The 21,556-nt window shown below is 52.5% G+C and overlaps 1 protein-coding gene across 1 annotated transcript in view; it reads right to left on the bottom strand.

Annotated features, from left to right (window-relative positions):
• LOC144946162 (uncharacterized) overlaps nt 1–21,556 on the bottom strand; it is a 32,981-nt gene that overhangs the window by 9,037 nt on the left and 2,388 nt on the right. Inside the window, exons 2-12 of the mRNA XM_078874943.1 lie at nt 13,343–13,400; nt 12,686–12,777; nt 11,425–11,581; nt 10,495–10,584; nt 9,500–9,562; nt 9,270–9,412; nt 7,139–7,213; nt 3,639–3,741; nt 2,609–2,728; nt 1,463–1,538; nt 748–1,315 (exon numbers count right to left, since the gene is read on the bottom strand). Of these exons, the coding sequence (XP_078731069.1) occupies nt 748–1,315; nt 1,463–1,538; nt 2,609–2,728; nt 3,639–3,741; nt 7,139–7,213; nt 9,270–9,412; nt 9,500–9,562; nt 10,495–10,584; nt 11,425–11,581; nt 12,686–12,777; nt 13,343–13,400 (1,545 nt within the window). The remainder of the gene's footprint in view (nt 1–747; nt 1,316–1,462; nt 1,539–2,608; nt 2,729–3,638; nt 3,742–7,138; nt 7,214–9,269; nt 9,413–9,499; nt 9,563–10,494; nt 10,585–11,424; nt 11,582–12,685; nt 12,778–13,342; nt 13,401–21,556) is intronic.

The raw sequence follows: 21,556 nt of genomic DNA, 5'->3' as shown, positions 1-21,556 counted from the left end.
CACGTGGACACTCGCGGATCGTCACTCCGCGTGAAACTCGACACGGTCCCCCTGGACAGCGCCGAGTGGATTCCCACGGCCGCGTGGGTGATGTTACGGCGGCCATGTCTGCTTGGGGGTCATCTTCCCAGCAGCTCATTGGCTAGAACAGTGGCAGTGATTTTGTAATCCCCGCCGCCCCGCCCCTAGATTTACGATCCTACAGATAAAAATCATGTTTCACGCGGTGGCATTTAGGGAGCCCGGTACAAACACAGCCTGCTGCATTTTACGAGCATTCTTTGTACTTGGACCCCATGCTCATGTGTAAAGCCGAGTCACTGACCCAGGGGATACCGAGAACTGGTTGAGATATTGCTCAATAGCAAAGACAAAGATCCCCCATAATAGCCTCAACAGACTGTTAGGGCAAGTGCTGTTCACGAGCACTCTACGCAAACCTGATGAACGCAAACCTGTCAACCCACATGGTTTATTATTGTACAGGGAAATTGAGTTCAGGTCCATGCGACGTACAGCCGCTTCAATACGGGCAACAATGTTTGTGTCTATTTGTTTGTGTTTCCCCCTTGTGATGAGACGTTGTAGGATGAGCGTTGAGATGTATAAGGGCACGGGGTAACCAATAAGGTCTGAATTGGTCTGTAATCAGCTAGGGCACTGATAATGGGTTGACAGGTGTGTGAACACATAACACAACACTACAACGGCAACACACACAGAGTGCAACACCACACACAGCCTCACCTGGCTAGTGGCTGTGCAGAGTGACCCACGGGCTGTAGTTTAGGCTGTGCCTGAGCGGGTTGTGGTTTCGGTTGTGGCGGCCCAGGTTGTTGCTGCGGTGGAGCTTGTGGCTGTGGTTGTGGTTGTGCAGGGGGTGATGACTGTGGCTTTGGTTGTGGCTGGACAGGTTGCGGTTGTGCTTTCGGTTGTGGCTGCCCAGGTTGTTGTTGTGGCTGCCCCAGTTGTGCTTGTGGTTTCTGTTGTGGCTGGCCTGGCTGTTGTTGTGGCTTGGGTTGCGGTTGCCCAGGCTGTTGTTGTAGTTTCAGTTGTGGCTGCACCGGCTGTTGCTGTTTAGGTTGTGGCTGCCCCGGCTGTTGTTGTGGCTTCGGTTGTGGCTGCCCCGGCTGTTGTTGTGGCTTGGGTTGTGGCTGACCCACCTGAGACTGTTGCTTCTGTTGTGGCTGAACAGGCTGTGGCTGTGGTTTTGGTGGCGTCTGGCCCGAGGGTTGTGGCTGGGCTGCCTGTACTCGCTGCTGCTGTTGCTGCTGCTGCTGCCCGGCCTTGTCAGTCTCAGTCGTGCCCTGCGACCCTGAGGACACAAGGGAGGCGAGGCACCTCGTCAGAAGGGCAGGGCAGGGGCAGGGCAGGACAGGGCAGGGCAGGGCAGGGGCAGGGCAAGGCAGGGAGGAGAAGCGAGGATAGGTCCCGAGCAGTGGGGCGGCTACAAGGCTCTCACCGTTACAGTCCAGGATGTACTGCAGGCAGCCCTGGGCCGGAGGCTTGGGGTCGTCCGGGCCGTCTGTGGTGCTGCCCTGGAACGGGATCAGCCGTGTCACATGACTCATCATTAGGATAATAATTATAATAAGTGTAATAATTATTTACCCAGGAAAGGCACTCCGAGTCTGAAGACTTGTTTTCGGGAGGGTGCTGCTAAATTGGGATGTTTGGCCAATATCAATGACATTGTGTTTTTATGTTATTTTGCTATGGGAGGAAACCGCAGAGCAGACAGAGAGAGTCCATACAAACTCCACTGACTCACAAACTCACTCACTCACACACTCTCTAGAACAGGGGCAGAACACACAAACTCCACTCACTCACAAACTCACTCACACACTGTCTAGAACAGGGGCAGAACACACAAACTCCACACAGGAAGGCACCCGAATTGGGAATTGAACCCAGGCCCTTTTCGCCGCGACACGAGCGTTGCCACTGCGCTACCACCCTGCGCCCTGGTCGCCAGACTCGTGGAGACCAACTCCATTGCCCGTTCAACCCCAACCCGAGCGCTCTGAACCAAGTCACGAGCGCGGTGTGAGGGGCGGTGGGATTGGACATGGGTGAATGCTCGCAGCGCTCGCGATGATGATGATGATGGGAGTCCGGCTTTGGGCACGGGCGGCCGCTCTGCTGTTCTGCCACGCGGGGGGGTTGGCGGCACGAAGGCCAAAGAGAGGTGCTCGACATGATGATGTTGATGGTGATGGTGATGATTGTGGTGATGATGATGATGGTAGTGGTGATGATGATGATGATTGTGGTGATGATGATGATGATTGTGGTGATGATGATGATGGTAGTGGGTTGGCGGCACGAAGGCCAAAGAGAGGTGCTCGACATGATGATGTTGATGGTGATGGTGATGATTGTGGTGATGATGATGATTGTGGTGATGATGATGATGGTAGTGGGTTGGCGGCACGATAGCCAAAGAGAGGTGCTCGACATGATGATGATGATTGTGGTGATGATTGTGGTGATGATGATGATGATGAAAGTGGGGAGAGTGGTGATAATGAGGGTGGCGATGATGATGTAGGTGGTGACGACAATAAAATGATGGTGGTGGTGGCGATGGAGGTGTCACCCTCACCTGTGCGTGCGCGCGCTGGTGGGTTAGCAGGGCCTCCCAGGAGGAGGTGACGAGCTGCGCGATGAGTCGCTCGTCCTCTTCCCGCGTCTCCCCGACCAGCGGCACCGAGCCGTCCATCACCTGCCCAGCGGGGTCAGGGGTCACGGACCCAGCAGTCAGGGGTCGAGTGAGCGAGGGGTGAGGGACTCGGGAAGGAATGGTGATGGCGATGATGAGGGTAGTGGTGATCCTAGTAGCATGATGCTGGTGATGGTAGTATAGTTGTGACGATGGTAATGGTGGTTATGATCGATGGTAATGATGGTTGTGACGATGATGATAATGGTGGTATTCATGGTGACTGTCGTGATGCTGGTGATGGTGGTGATGATTATGATGGTGGTTATGTTGTGCTTTTGATGCGGTGATGTAGTGTTGATGTAGAGCCGATTGTGATGTAGTGGTGATGATGGCCGTCATGTCGTGGTGATGGTGATGATATAGTGGTGATGTAGTCGTGATGACCATGACGATATCGTGACATAGTAGTGATAGCGGTGATAGCAGTGATAGCGGTGGTATGGCGGTGGTGCAGTGGTGAAGCCAATGGTGTGCTTCTATTCTATTTCGGAATTATATAGCGCCCTTTCCATGTAGTGGTGATGGCGATGATGTTGGTACCGACAGTGATGGTATAGTGGTGATGGTGTTGGTGTGGTGAAGGCGATGATGTGGGGGTGGTGGTGGTGATGATGATATAGTGGTGGTGTTGGTGGTGTAGTGGTGAAGGCGATGATGTGGTGGTGGTGGTGATGGTATAGTGGTGATGGTGTGTTGGTGTGGTGAAGGCTATGATGTGGTGGTGGTGGTGGTGGTGATGATGATGATGATACAGTGGTGATGGTGTTGGTGTGGTGAAGGCGATGATGTGGTAGTGGTGGTGGTGGTACAGTGGTGATGGTATAGTGGTGGTGTTGGTGGTGTAGTGGTGAAGGCGATGATGTGGTGGTGGTGGTGGTACAGTGGTGATGGCGGCAGCAGCAGCGCTCACGTCGATGATGTAGTCGCGGCCGTCCTTGGCGTGCACCGCCTTGACGGCGCACACGTGCAGCCCGCCAAACAGCTGGGCGCACGCGTCCACCCACACGCGGTACCTGCGCCACCACACAGACAAAGGTCCCCTGTGTAGCCCACGCAGGCTGTTGGGGCAAGTGCTCTGAAAGTGAGCGGCACCTATGAAGGCCGGCACGGTGCACGGGGAAGGGATGACGTGGCCAGCGCCATGCCCGCCAACGATGATGTGTTGTACACGCCGCAGCAAGTACTCGTTTAAGGCCGAGTTGACCTAGGGGAGGGGCCCAGGATATTTTGGGATATAATTCCCTCATGTTGGCTGCGAGTGGGAATCCTGTGTGTATATCTCTGTGTGTCGCTGTGTGTATATCTCTGTGTGTCGCTGTGTGTATATCTCTGTGTGTCGCTGTGTGTATATCTCTGTGTGTCGCTGTGTGTATATCTCTGTGTGTCGCTGTGTGTATATCTCTGTGTGTCGCTGTGTGTATATCTCTGTGTGTCGCTGTGTGTATATCTCTGTGTGTCGCTGTGTGTATATCTCTGTGTGTCGCTGTGTGTATATCTCTGTGTGTCGCTGTGTGTATATCTCTGTGTGTCGCTGTGTGTATATCTCTGTGTGTCGCTGTGTGTATATCTCTGTGTGTCGCCGTGTGTATATCTCTGTGTGTCGCCGTGTGTATATCTCTGTGTGTCGCTGTGTGTATATCTCTGTGTGTCGCTGTGTGTATATCTCTGTGTGTCGCTGTGTGTATATCTCTGTGTGTCGCTGTGTGTATATCTCTGTGTGTCGCTGTGTGTATATCTCTGTGTGTCGCTGTGTGTATATCTCTGTGTGTCGCTGTGTGTATATCTCTGTGTGTCGCTGTGTGTATATCTCTGTGTGTCGCTGTGTGTATATCTCTGTGTGTCGCTGTGTGTATATCTCTGTGTGTCGCTGTGTGTATATCTCTGTGTGTCGCTGTGTGTATATCTCTGTGTGTCGCTGTGTGTATATCTCTGTGTGTCGCTGTGTGTATATCTCTGTGTGTCGCTGTGTGTATATCTCTGTGTGTCGCTGTGTGTATATCTCTGTGTGTCGCTGTGTGTATATCTCTGTGTGTCGCTGTGTGTATATCTCTGTGTGTCGCTGTGTGTATATCTCTGTGTGTCGCTGTGTGTATATCTCTGTGTGTCGCTGTGTGTATATCTCTGTGTGTCGCTGTGTGTATATCTCTGTGTGTCGCTGTGTGTATATCTCTGTGTGTCGCTGTGTGTATATCTCTGTGTGTCGCTGTGTGTATATCTCTGTGTGTCGCTGTGTGTATATCTCTGTGTGTCGCTGTGTGTATATCTCTGTGTGTCGCTGTGTGTATATCTCTGTGTGTCGCTGTGTGTATATCTCTGTGTGTCGCTGTGTGTATATCTCTGTGTGTCGCTGTGTGTATATCTCTGTGTGTCGCTGTGTGTATATCTCTGTGTGTCGCTGTGTGTATATCTCTGTGTGTCGCTGTGTGTATATCTCTGTGTGTCGCTGTGTGTATATCTCTGTGTGTCGCTGTGTGTATATCTCTGTGTGTCGCTGTGTGTATATCTCTGTGTGTCGCTGTGTGTATATCTCTGTGTGTCGCTGTGTGTATATCTCTGTGTGTCGCTGTGTGTATATCTCTGTGTGTCGCTGTGTGTATATCTCTGTGTGTCGCTGTGTGTATATCTCTGTGTGTCGCTGTGTGTATATCTCTGTGTGTCGCTGTGTGTATATCTCTGTGTGTCGCTGTGTGTATATCTCTGTGTGTCGCTGTGTGTATATCTCTGTGTGTCGCTGTGTGTATATCTCTGTGTGTCGCTGTGTGTATATCTCTGTGTGTCGCTGTGTGTATATCTCTGTGTGTCGCTGTGTGTATATCTCTGTGTGTCGCTGTGTGTATATCTCTGTGTGTCGCTGTGTGTATATCTCTGTGTGTCGCTGTGTGTATATCTCTGTGTGTCGCTGTGTGTATATCTCTGTGTGTCGCTGTGTGTATATCTCTGTGTGTCGCTGTGTGTATATCTCTGTGTGTCGCTGTGTGTATATCTGTGTGTGTCGCTGTGTGTATATCTCTGTGTGTCGCTGTGTGTATATCTCTGTGTGTCGCTGTGTGTATATCTCTGTGTGTCGCTGTGTGTATATCTCTGTGTGTCGCTGTGTGTATATCTCTGTGTGTCGCTGTGTGTATATCTCTGTGTGTCGCTGTGTGTATATCTCTGTGTGTCGCTGTGTGTATATCTCTGTGTGTCGCTGTGTGTATATCTCTGTGTGTCGCTGTGTGTATATCTCTGTGTGTCGCTGTGTGTATATCTCTGTGTGTCGCTGTGTGTATATCTCTGTGTGTCGCTGTGTGTATATCTCTGTGTGTCGCTGTGTGTATATCTCTGTGTGTCGCTGTGTGTATATCTCTGTGTGTCGCTGTGTGTATATCTCTGTGTGTCGCTGTGTGTATATCTCTGTGTGTCGCTGTGTGTATATCTCTGTGTGTCGCTGTGTGTATATCTCTGTGTGTCGCTGTGTGTATATCTCTGTGTGTCGCTGTGTGTATATCTCTGTGTGTCGCTGTGTGTATATCTCTGTGTGTCGCTGTGTGTATATCTCTGTGTGTCGCTGTGTGTATATCTCTGTGTGTCGCTGTGTGTATATCTCTGTGTGTCGCTGTGTGTATATCTCTGTGTGTCGCTGTGTGTATATCTCTGTGTGTCGCTGTGTGTATATCTCTGTGTGTCGCTGTGTGTATATCTCTGTGTGTCGCTGTGTGTATATCTCTGTGTGTCGCTGTGTGTATATCTCTGTGTGTCGCTGTGTGTATATCTCTGTGTGTCGCTGTGTGTATATCTCTGTGTGTCGCTGTGTGTATATCTCTGTGTGTCGCTGTGTGTATATCTCTGTGTGTCGCTGTGTGTATATCTCTGTGTGTCGCTGTGTGTATATCTCTGTGTGTCGCTGTGTGTATATCTCTGTGTGTCGCTGTGTGTATATCTCTGTGTGTCGCTGTGTGTATATCTCTGTGTGTCGCTGTGTGTATATCTCTGTGTGTCGCTGTGTGTATATCTCTGTGTGTCGCTGTGTGTATATCTCTGTGTGTCGCTGTGTGTATATCTCTGTGTGTCGCTGTGTGTATATCTCTGTGTGTCGCTGTGTGTATATCTCTGTGTGTCGCTGTGTGTATATCTCTGTGTGTCGCTGTGTGTATATCTCTGTGTGTCGCTGTGTGTATATCTCTGTGTGTCGCTGTGTGTATATCTCTGTGTGTCGCTGTGTGTATATCTCTGTGTGTCGCTGTGTGTATATCTCTGTGTGTCGCTGTGTGTATATCTCTGTGTGTCGCTGTGTGTATATCTCTGTGTGTCGCTGTGTGTATATCTCTGTGTGTTGCTGTGTGGGTCGCTGTGTGTGTCCCTTTGCGTGTCCCTCTTTGTCTTTGTGTCCGTGCGTCCCTGTGCGTGTCTCCGTGTGTCTCTGCATCACACCTGTCCGTCATCGCGATCTGCTGGACCATGGCAGAGCCCGTGTTGGATTTCCAGCTGCCAGACATGGATGTCCTCCTGTAGGCGTCACGCAGGGACGTGCGCCCCATCAGCAAGGAGCAACACAACCGCAGCGCAACACAGCACAGCACAACACAACAACAGTACAGCGCAACACAGCACAGTGCAACACAACAACGGTACAGCGCAACACAGCACAACACAACACAGTGCAACATAACACAGCACAACACAGCACAACACAACAACAGTACAGTGCAACACAACCACAGCGCAACACAACCACAGCACAACACAACAACAGTACAGTGCAACACAGAACAGCACAACACAGCGCAACGCAACAACAGTACAGTGCAACACAACCACAGCGCAACACAACACAGCACAGCGCAACACAGCACAGCACAACAACGGTACAGCGCAACACAGCACAACACAACACAGCGCAACACAACAACGGTACAGCGCAACACAGCACAACACAACACAGCGCAACACAACACAACACAGCACAGCGCAACACAACAACGGTACAGCGCAACACAGCACAACACAACAACGGTACAGCGCAACACAGCACAACACAACACAGCGCAACACAACACAACACAGCGCAACACAGCACAGCACAACACAGCACAGCACAGCACAACACAGCACAGCACAACACAACAACAGTACAGTGCAACACAACCACAGCGCAACACAACCACAGCACAACACAACAACAGTACAGTGCAACACAGAACAGCACAACACAGCGCAACGCAACAACAGTACAGTGCAACACAACCACAGCGCAACACAACAGAGCACAGCGCAACACAGCACAGCACAACAACGGTACAGCGCAACACAGCACAACACAACACAGCGCAACACAACACAACACAACACAGCGCAACACAACACAACACAGCGCAACACAGCACAGCACAACACAGCACAACACAACACAGCGCAACAACACAACACAGCACAGCGCAACAACACAACACAGCACAGCGCAACACAGCACAGCACAACACAGCACAACACAACACAGCGCAACAACACAACACAGCACAGCGCAACAACACAACACAGCACAGCGCAACACAGCACAGCACAACACAGCACAACACAGCACAGCGCAACAACACAACACAGCACAACACAACACAGCACAGCACAACACAGCACAGCGCAACAACACAGCACAACACAGCACAGCACAACACTGCATCATAACATGGCACAACCAAAGCACAACCACAAAAACTGCTCGTGTTGTTGGGGTAGCGCTCACGTGAAAATGCGGTAGGGGTAGTGTTAGGGGTAAGGTTAGCGCTCACATGAACGCACGGAAGGGTTAGCGCTCACATGAACACGCAGTAATGTTAGTGTTAGGGGTAGGGTTAGCGCTCACATGAACGCACGGAAGGGTTAGCGCTCACATGAACACGCAGTAATGTTAGTGTTAGGGGTAGGGTTAGCGCTCACATGAACGCACGGAAGGGTTAGCGCTCACATGAACACGCAGTAATGTTAGTGTTAGGGGTAGGGTTAGCGCTCACATGAACGCACGGAAGGGTTAGCGCTCACATGAACACGCAGTAATGTTAGTGTTAGGGGTAGGGTTAGCGCTCACATGAACGCACGGAAGGGTTAGCGCTCACATGAACACGCAGTAATGTTAGTGTTAGGGGTAGGGTTAGCGCTCACATGAACGCACGGAAGGGTTAGCGCTCACATGAACACGCAGTAATGTTAGTGTTAGGGGTAGGGTTAGCGCTCACATGAACGCACGGAAGGGTTAGCGCTCACATGAACACGCAGTAATGTTAGTGTTAGGGGTAGGGTTAGCGCTCACATGAACGCATGGTAATGTTAGTGTTAGGGTTAGCGCTCACATTAACGCACGGTAATGTTAGGGGTAGGGTTAGCGCTCACATGAACGCACGGTAGGGTTAGTGTTAGGGGTAGGGTTAGCGCTCACATGAACGCATGGTAATGTTAGTGTTAGGGGTAGGGTTAGCGCTCACATGAACGCACGGTAGGGTTAGTGTTAGGGGTAGGGTTAGCGCTCACATGAACGCACGGTAATGTTAGGGGTAGGGTTAGCGCTCACATGAACGCACGGTAGGCCGCCCCGATCTTGTAGACCAGCACGTCATACTTGGCCTCCAGGTACGGTTCGGCGGTGGCGTACGCACGCACCAGCGACAGCAGCCCCGGCAGCTCCTGTAACCCCCCGTGGCTCTCCGCTCTCACCTGCCGACCAACATCATCATCGTCATCGACATCATCGTCGTCAGTGAGTGTGGTGAGAGTGTGGTGAGAGTGTGGTGAGGTGCTCACCTTGCCGAGGCCGCCGTGTGTGTGTCCCATCTTGACCACCGCCGGTAGCTCCTGAGTGCTCACCTGGGATGCATAGGCCACACTGTATACTCGCACGCACACCTTCACACGGCCTCAAAAGTGCACCTAGCATGGCACAAGCGCCGTGGTGACGTCACCGCCAATTAGTGGTGAAAGGCAGTTGTTGTTGTCTTTGTATGTCTGTGCGTGTGCGAGTACATAACTGTGGGTCTGTATGTCAGTCGCTACGCGTGTCTAAGCGTAGTGACGTACATGGAGTCACGAGGGCGCTGAGCGCCAGCTGCTGTCACAGGAGTGTAAGTGTGCATCTTGAGTCTCTCCCTGGCACCTGAGTGGGAATGGCGTGGAAGCTGCTGCCCCAGGGGGCACGGTTCTGGTGACAGTCAGAGAGAGGGCAAGTGAGGACGTGACAGTCTGGGAGAACACGAGAGGGCACGTGACGGGGACAGGGTTACCAAGGGGCCCAAAGGGTGGCTTGAGGGACACGTGGTGCTCGGTCGAGAACCTTCTGGTGAGATCCAGAAGGGGGCGTGGCCGAGGGCGAGGCCACGCCTCTCGGGAGCGTGAAAGGGAGCTCTCGAGAGCGATGGCGGCTGTCTGCGGAAATGGAACCCGTCGGCGCTACGTCTCTTCAGTCCTCGGTCTTCACGCTCGGCATTGTGGGTCAGGCAGTGTGTTAGCCGACTGACCCGGTTATGTAGTTGACCCTGTTGTGGTCCAGTTAACCAGTGTACGTTCACGTAGTTACCCTGTTGTGGTATAGTTAACCAGTGTACGTTCATGTAGTTACCCTGTTGGGGTCGTGTAATAAACGCGTTGCCTCCAAGTTCAAGTGTGCGCCTCCATAGAACCCACTACATAAGTGTGCGTACACGTGTTTATGTATGCGTACGTGTCCATGCTTTCTGTGTGGCCGTGTGTCCGGTTCCGTGTCTATACTAGAGGGTGCGTGGCTCTGTGGGTTGGCGAGTCACCATGGCGCTGTGGTCCGGGTAGAAGGCCTGGGTGATGAGAGGAAACGCTTCTCCCCCCAGCTTTCTCCTCACCCCGATCAGCTGAGCAAACTGTCACCGACAACCACAAAGATTGAGGCAAAGGACTTATGAGCAAATGCTGTTAGGCAAGCAGCTATGAACAACACCTACATGTCCACACATGGGGCTGACGTATACCAGCACCGCACCCGGCCACCTTTGTCTCCCCAGTGATGATGACTTTACATCTACACCGCCGCACGATGTACGTGCTCATTTAAGGCCGAGTCGACTTGGCGAAGGAACAGAACCGGTTCAAATATCACTGTGACTGATGATGATGTTTCTGATGTTGTTAATGTTGCTGATGATGATGTTTCTGATGTTGTTAATGTTGCTGATGATGATGTTTCTGATGTTGTTAAAGTTGCTGATGATGATGTTTCTAATGTTAATGTTGCTGATGATGATATTGCTGATTATGCTAAAGTTGATGTTTACGTTTCAAAACATGACATTGCTGATCTTGATGCTGCTGCTGATGTTTTTGCTCATATGCTCGAGTTGTTGCTGGTGTCGCTGCTGATGTGGCCGTTGCTGCTGCTGATGATGATAATAATGAAATCATAACGTTCCAGATTTTGCAGACAAGTCAACAACTCAGAGGCGCAGAGCCAAGCTCAGGGCTGCTCGAAAGCCTGACCCAGGCAGATCGAGGCCTTTCGATGTTTCTTGAAAGTCGGAGTGCATTTGATGTTGCGGACGTGCAAAGAGATAAAGAGTTCAACACCGAAAGGGCAACAGTAGAGAACCGACGTGAGGCTGTGTAACAGTTCCGAGACCTCAGTGTGTGAAGCAGATTTTGAGTGACGCTGATGGTGATGTTGGTGCTGCTGCTGCTGCTAATGATGACGCGGCGTGGAGACTCACCACCCAGGGTCGGTCACAGAAGTGGTAGATGGACGAGAGGGAGTTGAGCGAGGCCACACCCCCAAACTGCAGGCCAATCAGCAGCGAGCGGAAATCCTGGCCCCGCCCACCGTCGCACACGTGCTGCCGAATGAGGACAAAATCCGGCACAAACGACCTGCGGACAACGCACACAGAGACAAAGGCCCCCCCCCCCCCGTACAGCCTTTAAAGAGACGGCATGGTACACGAGGGGGTGGTGTGGCCAGCTCCAGGATGTAGTCCCAGGTCATACCAAGTTGGAAGTAACCCTGTGATGAAGGTAGTCCTGGGCAGGATGTAGCCCCAAGTTCGTGGTAGCCCCCACGGAGGAGGTCGTGCCTACGTGGCGTTAGCCCCATAGAGGAGGCAACCTGGGGTGGAGGCAACCTGGGGTGGAGGCAGTCCCAGGGTGGAGGCAACCCCGGGGTGGAGGCAACCTGGGGTGGAGGCAGCCCCAGGGTGGAGGCAACCTGGGGTGGAGGCAGCCCCAGGGTGGAGGCAACCCCGGGGTGGAGGCAACCTGGGGTGGAGGCAGCCCCAGGGTGGAGGCAACCTGGGGTGGAGGCAACCTGGGGTGGAGGCAGCCCCAGGGTGGAGGCAGCCCCAGGGTGGAGGCAACCCCGGGGTGGAGGCAACCTGGGGTGGAGGCAGCCCCAGGGTGGAGGCAACCTGGGGTGGAGGCAACCTGGGGTGGAGGCAGCCCCAGGGTGGAGGCAGCCTCAGGGTGGAGGCAACCTGGGGTGGAGGCAGCCCCAGGTTGGAGGCAACCCCGGGGTGGAGGCAACCTGGGGTGGAGGCAGCCCCAGGGTGGAGGCAACCTGGGGTGGAGGCAACCTGGGGTGGAGGCAGCCCCAGGGTGGAGGCAACCCCGGGGTGGAGGCAACCTGGGGTGGAGGCAGCCCCAGGGTGGAGGCAACCTGGGGTGGAGGCAACCCCAGGGTGGAGGCAACCCCGGGGTGGAGGCAACCTGGGGTGGAGGCAGCCCCAGGGTGGAGGCAACCTGGGGTGGAGGCAACCTGGGGTGGAGGCAACCTGGGGTGGAGGCAGCCCCAGGGTGGAGGCAGCCCCGGGGTGGAGGCAACCCCGGGGTGGAGGCAACCTGGGGTGGAGGCAACCCCAGGGTGGAGGCAGCCCTGGGGTGGAGGCAACCCCGGGGTGGAGGCAACCTGGGGTGGAGGCAGCCCCGGGGTGGAGGCAGCCCCAGGGTGGAGGCAGCCCCAGGGTGGAGCGAGCTCCTCACCTGCTCGGCTGCCGGAGGTTGTGGCTTTGTCTCACGGTGACGACGCACGGCTCCCCGGACTGCGCCACCAACCCGATGTCTCCAAACTCGGCCTGGGGGAGTCGGGGACATCGCGTCACCATCGCAGACAGCGTCACGGCACCATCACGGCACCTTCACGCAGTGTCACTATCGCGGCTTCGTCAGAGCACAGCCCGGCAATGGTTCGGGCTGCGGTTGGGTAGGGGCTAGGGGTGGCGATTGGTCAGGCTGTGGCACGCACGTGTTTGTTTATCCACTGCTGGATGAGGGCCTGCCCACGCCGCACGGGTCGTAGGAGTTATAGTGCGGGTTGGTGGAGGCGGGGAGCATTGATGTCGGAGCAGAGAAGTACAGTACAACGCAATGGATGTTGCTGCTGTCAATGTCGCTAGGGAGCAGCCTCCCGCACCTGCCATGCAAGGTGGCGGTCGCCCATCCAGGGGCTAACCAGGCTCAAACCTGCTTAGTTTCTGAGACCTGCCGGGACTGGGGCGCATTCTGGGCTGATTTGATCATAGGCGTCGGCAAAACCAATGCAATCAACATCAGAATCATCATCAGCAGCAATAGAACTACCATCATCATCATCATCAGCGCACCCCCACGCTTAGCCCCCCCCCCCTTCCCTGCTCCCACCTGTTCCACCACGATGTCATGGTCCTGTAAAATCTTCTTCCCTCGAAAGAGACGCACCCTGCACACACACACACCACAAAGACAGAGATCCCCCATATAGCCTTGAAAGGCTGTTGGGGCAAGTGCTGTTAGCAAGCAGCACCTTTGTCTCCCCAGTGATAATGTTTTAACACGACGCACCGAGAACTAATTCATGGACGAGTCGATCTCGGGGAAGCCCAGGACCGATGCAGACACCCACTGACACGAATGATTGAGACGTGTACAAGACGATTTGTTCACTATCCCAGCGAGAATCAGACAGACGTTTGAGCAGACATTGGTGACGAGGCTCAAACCATCAGCACTTTCAGAAGAGCCATTGCCCTGAAACGTCACCCATTATATATTATTTTATATATATTATTTATTTTAAGTTTTACATATAATTTCAACCGTGATGAGGGTTACAAACTGAGTAATCATTGGAAAGATGTGATTAACCATGCAAAAAAGATGTAACTACACTTATTTGGACCATCTTATTTGACAGACAACTATTACAGGTTATTGATAGACAGCCAGTTTGTTGTTTTACCAGTTTTAGTTTTTACTTGCTTTCTTTTTTCACACTTTTGTTATGTATGCTCGGTGTTAGTTACAAACCGCACCTCTCCATAACAAAGGCTCAGTCCTTTGTTATGCAGTCTATTCTTAGTCTTAAGCCTTACCTTACCATATTAATAAAAAGTGTGCCGTTCCTGGCCCTTCCCCCCTCAACCATTATATATACGGAGTGGTAGCTCTTGTAATCTCTCATTTACTTGATACAGCTGTCGTGGCTGTGACGGTTCCACCTGAAGACGGAGGCTTGTGTTGCTTCTGAAACGTCGTGATTTTTTATTTTGTTTAATTTTACTTTTATTAATTTTAATTTTTTTACCTACGTGACTTTACCGAAAAACCTAAGAATATGAATCCTTGCAGTCACGAAAGCTTCAAATCTAGAATCATCCACGAAGGCTGCACACAGCGTTATAGACGACCGTGTTGTGGTTATATATGATGGTGTCGGACGTACAATACTCAGCATATACTGACTCGCACTCTGGGATGATGGTCACGGTGCATTTCAGCTTTGTGCACGTTTCAAACCGGTGACTCTGTCCGTCACGTAATAATCCACATGCTCTCCACCACTGCAGGTCACCATGGCCTCCAGTGACACCCCCCCACCCCACCCCACCCACACACACGAGAGTAATTTGGGGCCTTTTCAGCGACTGTGAGGTCGCCCGATATGTGCCGACACTTCAACCACACGCCTCAAACCGACCATTATCACTCCTTCACAATACACTCTGCACGTACATACAGAAACACGCACGCACACACACACACCAATGAATAAACTACACAGAAGAAGACAAACAGCTCACGTGTAGCCTGAAACAGACTTTTAGGCAAGTGGCGTTAGCGAGCACCTATAATGCCGGTCACGGTACACGAGGGGGGTGGGTGGCCAGCACCACGCACAGCCGCCTTTGTCTCCCCAATGCTCATTTTTATTTTTCACCATACCAGGTACTCATTTACGGCTAAGTCTACCTAGGGGAGGCCCATAACCGGTTCAGATATTCATCACCAATGTTGGGGCAGTGAGCGGGAGTCACCGGGTCCCACACTGCCCAGCAGCGTGGCCACCGTTCCACCCTCCGTCTTCCTCCTCGTGCTCCACCTCCTAGTGGCCACCCACACATTCTCAAAGCTGATGGTACAAAACTCTTTGGTTTTTTGAACGGCGAATTTTGCTTGGAAAACCTTTGCGCTGTGACTTGGTGGCGGCGGCGGCGTTTGGTTGTCGCCGCCGCGTCCATCGTGAACTAATCACGAGGTGCTGCCTCTTAACGAGCCGAGCCATCACCGCGTTGCCATGGGAACCGGTCCGTCGTCTAGCAACCACGCTCGGGCTACGGGAAGGCAGAGACACGTCGAGCGGGGCATGATGTAACACGCTCACTCACTCACTCACACTCGCTCACTCACTCACTCACACTCGCTCACTCACACTCACTCACACTCGCTCACTCACACTCGCTCACTCACACTCACTCACACTCGCGTACTCTCACTCACACTCGCTCACTCACGTACTCTGTCATCCACGGTGGCTCACTCACTCACGCACTCTCACTCACACTCGCTCACTCACTCACTCTCACTCACGTACTCTCTCATCCACGGTGGCTCACTCACTCACGCACTCTCACTCACACTCACTCACTCTCACTCACACTCACTCACACTCGCTCACTCACACTCACTCACTCACGCACTCTCACTCGCTCACTCACTCACACTCACTCACTCACGCACTCTCTCATCCACGGTGGCTCACTCACTCACGCACTCTCACTCACACTCGCTCACTCACTCTCACTCACGTACTCTCTCATCCACCGTGGCTCACTCACGCACTCTCACTCACACTCGCTCACTCACTCTCACTCACGTACTCTCTCATCCACGGTGGCTCACTCACTCACGCACTCTCACTCACACTCGCTCACTCGCTCACTCACTCACTCTCACTCACGTACTCTCTCATCCACGGTGGCTCACTCACTCACGCACTCTCACTCACACTCACTCACTCACACTCACTCACACTCGCTCACTCACACTCACTCACTCACGCACTCTCACTCGCTCACTCACTCACTCACACTCACTCACTCACACTCGCTCACTCACGTACTCTCTCATCCACGGTGGCTCACTCACTCACGCACTCTCACTCACACTCGCTCACTCACTCTCACTCACGTACTCTCTCATACACCGTGGCTCACTCACGCACTCTCACTCACACTCGCTCACTCACTCACACTCACGTACTCTCTCATCCACGGTGGCTCACTCACTCACGCACTCTCACTCACACTCGCTCACTCGCTCACACTCGCTCACCCGCTCACTCACTCTCGCTCACTCACACTCACTCACTCACACTCGCTCACTCGCACTCGTTCACCGACCCTCACGGTCGGACAAACTCGTGCTATTCCTCATACCACACTCCATCATCCACACTCCCCTCCCTCGTGTTCTCCTCACACCCTCACCCTCACTCAGAGAACACAGCACACTCGCTAGTCTGTTGCCCAATATACATTAAAACTAGTTTTACTTTACCAGGCAAGGCCCCACTGAGCTATGTAGCGCTTCTCAGAAGTGACCTGGCCACAAATGACAGCTCCACCAAGTGGCTCGTCATCACCATCACGTGGACATTTAGAGCAGCAGCCAAATACTCTGAACGCGTGTTGATTCTAAATGTGGAGGGAAAAACCGGAGGACCCGGAGAAAAATCCACGCGACCACGGGAAGAGAGACACGCAAACTACAAATATACAGCAGGTGCCAGGGTGGGGATCGAGCCCACGACCTCCTGTAGACCAGGCGAGGTAGTTAACACCTCACCACCACCGTGGCGTCCCATATACACGCAGGACAGCCTCATGGAGTCTCAAGACTCGTTTTACAGGCAGGCCCTGCTACCGTTGTGATCTCTTGGCCACGAATTCGACTGGTAGCAGAGAGCTGCTTGGCCTCGTGTGGGAGGTGGGAACCGGACAGCGCGGAGAATACCCAGCACCGCACCGCGATACACAAGGGGGCGACACTCAGAGCTCCGCACAGATGGATTCACGGATCAACTTTCTGTACCGCCTCCTCGTAGCCCAGTAGATGTTGGCAGTTGTCGCAGATTGTCTGCGTGATCCACCAACCCTCGCCTCCACACACGCACAGAGCCGACCTGCATGACTCCTCTTGACGCATTCACCGTCTCACTCTTCACTCTGTCCCTTGCATTCATTCAAAGTTTTTTGGTTTGGCCATGTTTGTTTGTTGTTGTACAGAGTTAGACTGATGGCCTTAATCTAAGTTGTCTTGTGGTTGTTGTTGTTGTTTGACTTGCATCCCACTGGGATATTTGCACAGGGTTGGTGTACGGTGATTTTTTCTGCAATATTTTGCTGTCTTTTCTTGGATTTTCTGTGTGCACTTAGTCACTTTAAGATGTTTTCTTGTTCATGTTTTTGTTTGTTGCGGTTGTACCCGATTCAAGAGCCGAATTGCTCACAGGGCTATACCTAATAAATGAACTTTGAAATAAATGAACTTTGAAAATGAACATTCACTTCTGACGACAGCATCCGTGGCAATCATTCACCCTCGACCTCGTGATTTCACTGCCTCGTGCATTCAATTAGTCATTCATTCACAACCTGAACGGTGCATTTATCATATTCATGAATTCGTTCATGAATTTGATCTGTCAATTATTTATGTAGATTCATTACTTTTTCTTTAATCTCTGCACCGATTCCATTTTTGTCCACACATTAATTTTCCAACATCCATTAATGCGTATCATGCGTTAATTTTCATGCTTTCATACATTTTCATCTCTCATTCATTCTCATGCATTTATTAATTCACATCATGCATTTATTTTCATACTTTCGTTCATTCCCATCGTGCATGCATTAATTCTCATAAATGAATTCCCAATCAGATCATGTATCCATTAATTGCCATACAGAATTCCAATCGTCCATTAATTTGTTTCCATCTGGAATTCAATCTTACGAATGAATTCACACCGTGCATTCTTACCCATTTCGCATTTATTCACATATGGCCATGCAATCGTTCCTTTGTATCGTTCCTTGATTCATTCGATTCCTATATTTAATCATTCATGCACTGGCCGCTGTTTAATTCATTGCTTGCGGCTGAAGGCGCCAGGGCCGAGGAGACGTGGCCTGCACTCAACACCAGCACCACACACAGCACACTACGCAACACACTACACACGCACCACACACACACAGCACACTACGCAACACACTACACACGCACCACACACACACAACACACAGCACACTACGCAACACACTACACACGCACCACACACACACAGCACACTACGCAACACACTACACACGCACCACACACACACAACACACAGCACACTACGCAACACACTACACACGCACCACACACACAACACACACAGCACACTACGCAACACACTACACACGCACCACACACACACAACACACAGCACACTACGCAACACACTACACACGCACCACACACACACAACACACAGCACACTACGCAACACACTACACACGCACCACACACACACAACACACAGCACACTACGCAACACACTACACACGCACCACACACACACAACACACAGCACACTACACACGCACCACACACACACAACACACACAGCACACTACGCAACACACTACACACGCACCACACACACACAACACACACAGCACACTACACACGCACCACACACACACAACACACACAGCACACTACGCAACACACTACACACGCACCACACACACAACACACACAGCACACTACACACGCACCACACACACACAACACACACACAACACACTACACACGCACCACACACACGCACCACACACACAACACACTACACACGCACCACACACACACAACACACAGCACACTACGCAACACACTACACACGCACCACACACACAACACACTACACACGCACCACACACACACAACACACAGCACACTACACACGCACCACACACACAACACACTACACACGCACCACACACACAACACACACAGCACACTACACACGCACCACACACACGCACCACACACACAACACACTACACACGCACCACACACACACACAACACACAGCACACTACGCAACACACTACACACGCACCACACACACAACACACACAGCACACTACACACGCACCACACACACACAACACACACAGCACACTACGCAACACACTACACACGCACCACACACACAACACACTACACACGCACCACACACACACAACACACAGCACACTACGCAACACACTACACACGCACCACACACACAACACACACAGCACACTACGCAACACACTACACACGGACCACACACACACAACACACACAGCACACTACACACGCACCACACACACACAACACACACAGCACACTACGCAACACACTACACACGCACCACACACACACAACACACACAGCACACTACGCAACACACTACACACGCACCACACACACACAACACACACAGCACACTACGCAACACACTACACACGCACCACACACACACAACACACACAGCACACTACGCAACACACTACACACGCACCACACACAACTACACACTTCACACACACACAACAGACACAACAGACACAACACACACACTCACCCACTATACTACAGGTCACAAGAACACTCACCCACTCACTCACCACACTCACTGCAGGCCACTCACCAACTCACTCACCACACTGCAGGTCACAACAACACTCACCCACTCACTCACTCACCACACCCACTCACCACACTGCAGGCCACTCACCAACTCACTCACCACACTGCAGGTCACAACAACAACACTCACCCACCCTTTTTGCTTCTTCCCACATTGGAATTCCCTCTCTCATCATCATCGTCGTCGTCTCCCTCCTACCCCAGGCTCTTACATAACAACAACAACCTTGCTGACCTCAAGAGACGCGTTACACTCTCATCTATCACGTGCAACTGCGCCCACAAACGAGAGGCGAACACAACACGCGCCTCGCGCCTCTCAGATACACAAAGACCCCCCGTGTAGCCTCAACAGACTGGAGGGCCAAGTGCTGTTAGCGAGCAGCACCTACGAAGGCCGACACGGCACACGAGGGGGTGGGTGGCCAGCACCACGGCCGGCCGCCTTTGTCTCCCCAGTGACGACGTTCACACACCGCACCGGGTACGAGTCGACCTCGAGGAGATGGTATAATCGTCACCGGCGTTGGTGGCCGTGAGCGGGAATTGAACTCGGGGGGTGGGGGGGTGGGGGGGTGGGGGTGGTCCACCCCTCGCCACGCGGCACCGCAGCGCAGAGAGGTCGTCAGTAGCGTGGCAGGGCGCTGCTGCCGCTGCTGCTGCTGCCACCACCACCACCACGGCCTCACGGCCTCACGGCTCGTACATCGTGGTGGCTGAGGGCGGCTCCGTCGCAGCGAGGATGAATGTGGTGGTGATGAATGTGGTGGTGGTGATGGTGGTGATGAATGTGGTGGTGATGAATGTGGTGGTGGTGATGGTGGTGATGAATGTGGTGGTGATGAATGTGGTGGTGGTGATGGTGGTGATGAATGTGGTGGTGGTGATGGTGGTGATGAATGTGGTGGTGATGAATGTGGTGGTGGTGATGGTGATGAATGTGGTGGTGATGAATGTGGTGGTGATGAATGTGGTGGTGATGAATGTGGTGGTGGTGATGAATGTGGTGGTGGTGATGGTGATGAATGTGGTGGTGGTGGTGATGGTGATGAATGTGGTGGTGATGAATGTGGTGGTGATGAATGTGGTGGTGATGAATGTGGTGGTGGTGGTGATGGTGATGAATGTGGTGGTGGTGGTGATGGTGATGAATGTGGTGGTGATGAATGTGGTGGTGATGGTGATGAATGTGGTGGTGGTGGTGATGGTGATGAATGTGGTGGTGATGAATGTGGTGGTGATGATGGTGATGAATGTGGTGGTGGTGGTGATGGTGATGAATGTGGTGGTGGTGGTGATGGTGATGAATGTGGTGGTGGTGATGGTGATGAATGTGGTGGTGGTGATGGTGATGAATGTGGTGGTGATGAATGTGGTGGTGGTGATGGTGATGAATGTGGTGGTGGTGGTGATGGTGATGATGAATGTGGTGGTGGTGATGATGAACGTGGTGGTGATGGTGATGGACGTGATGATGGACGTGGTGGTGGTGATGATGGTAGTGGTGATGGTAATGATGATGATAGTGATTATGATTTTGTTGCTTCTGGGATTGCTGCTACTTATGCAGACGAACCGTTCTGCTGACGGTGCTACCACCGCTGCTGCCGCTACAGATGCTGCCCCATGCAATCCACCGCTGCCGATTACGATGCTGCTGATGCTGCAGCTCCTGCTTATTACGCCGCTGCCGGCAATTATAATGCTCGGAATATTCCTGTAACTGCGGTTGTTAAATCGAAATATGCTGATGCTGCTGCTGTTGCAGCAGCTACTGCTGCTGCTGCTGCATCAACAGCTGCTGCTGCTGCAGCAGCTGTTGATGCTGATGAATGATGGCGACACTGC

The sequence above is a fragment of the Lampetra fluviatilis genome, chromosome 40 (genome assembly GCF_964198595.1).
Source record: "Lampetra fluviatilis chromosome 40, kcLamFluv1.1, whole genome shotgun sequence".
In the NCBI taxonomy this organism is placed as follows: Eukaryota; Metazoa; Chordata; class Hyperoartia; order Petromyzontiformes; family Petromyzontidae; genus Lampetra; species Lampetra fluviatilis.
The sequence above is the reverse complement of the archived record's forward strand: the minus strand, read 5'-3'. Positions and strand labels throughout refer to the sequence as shown.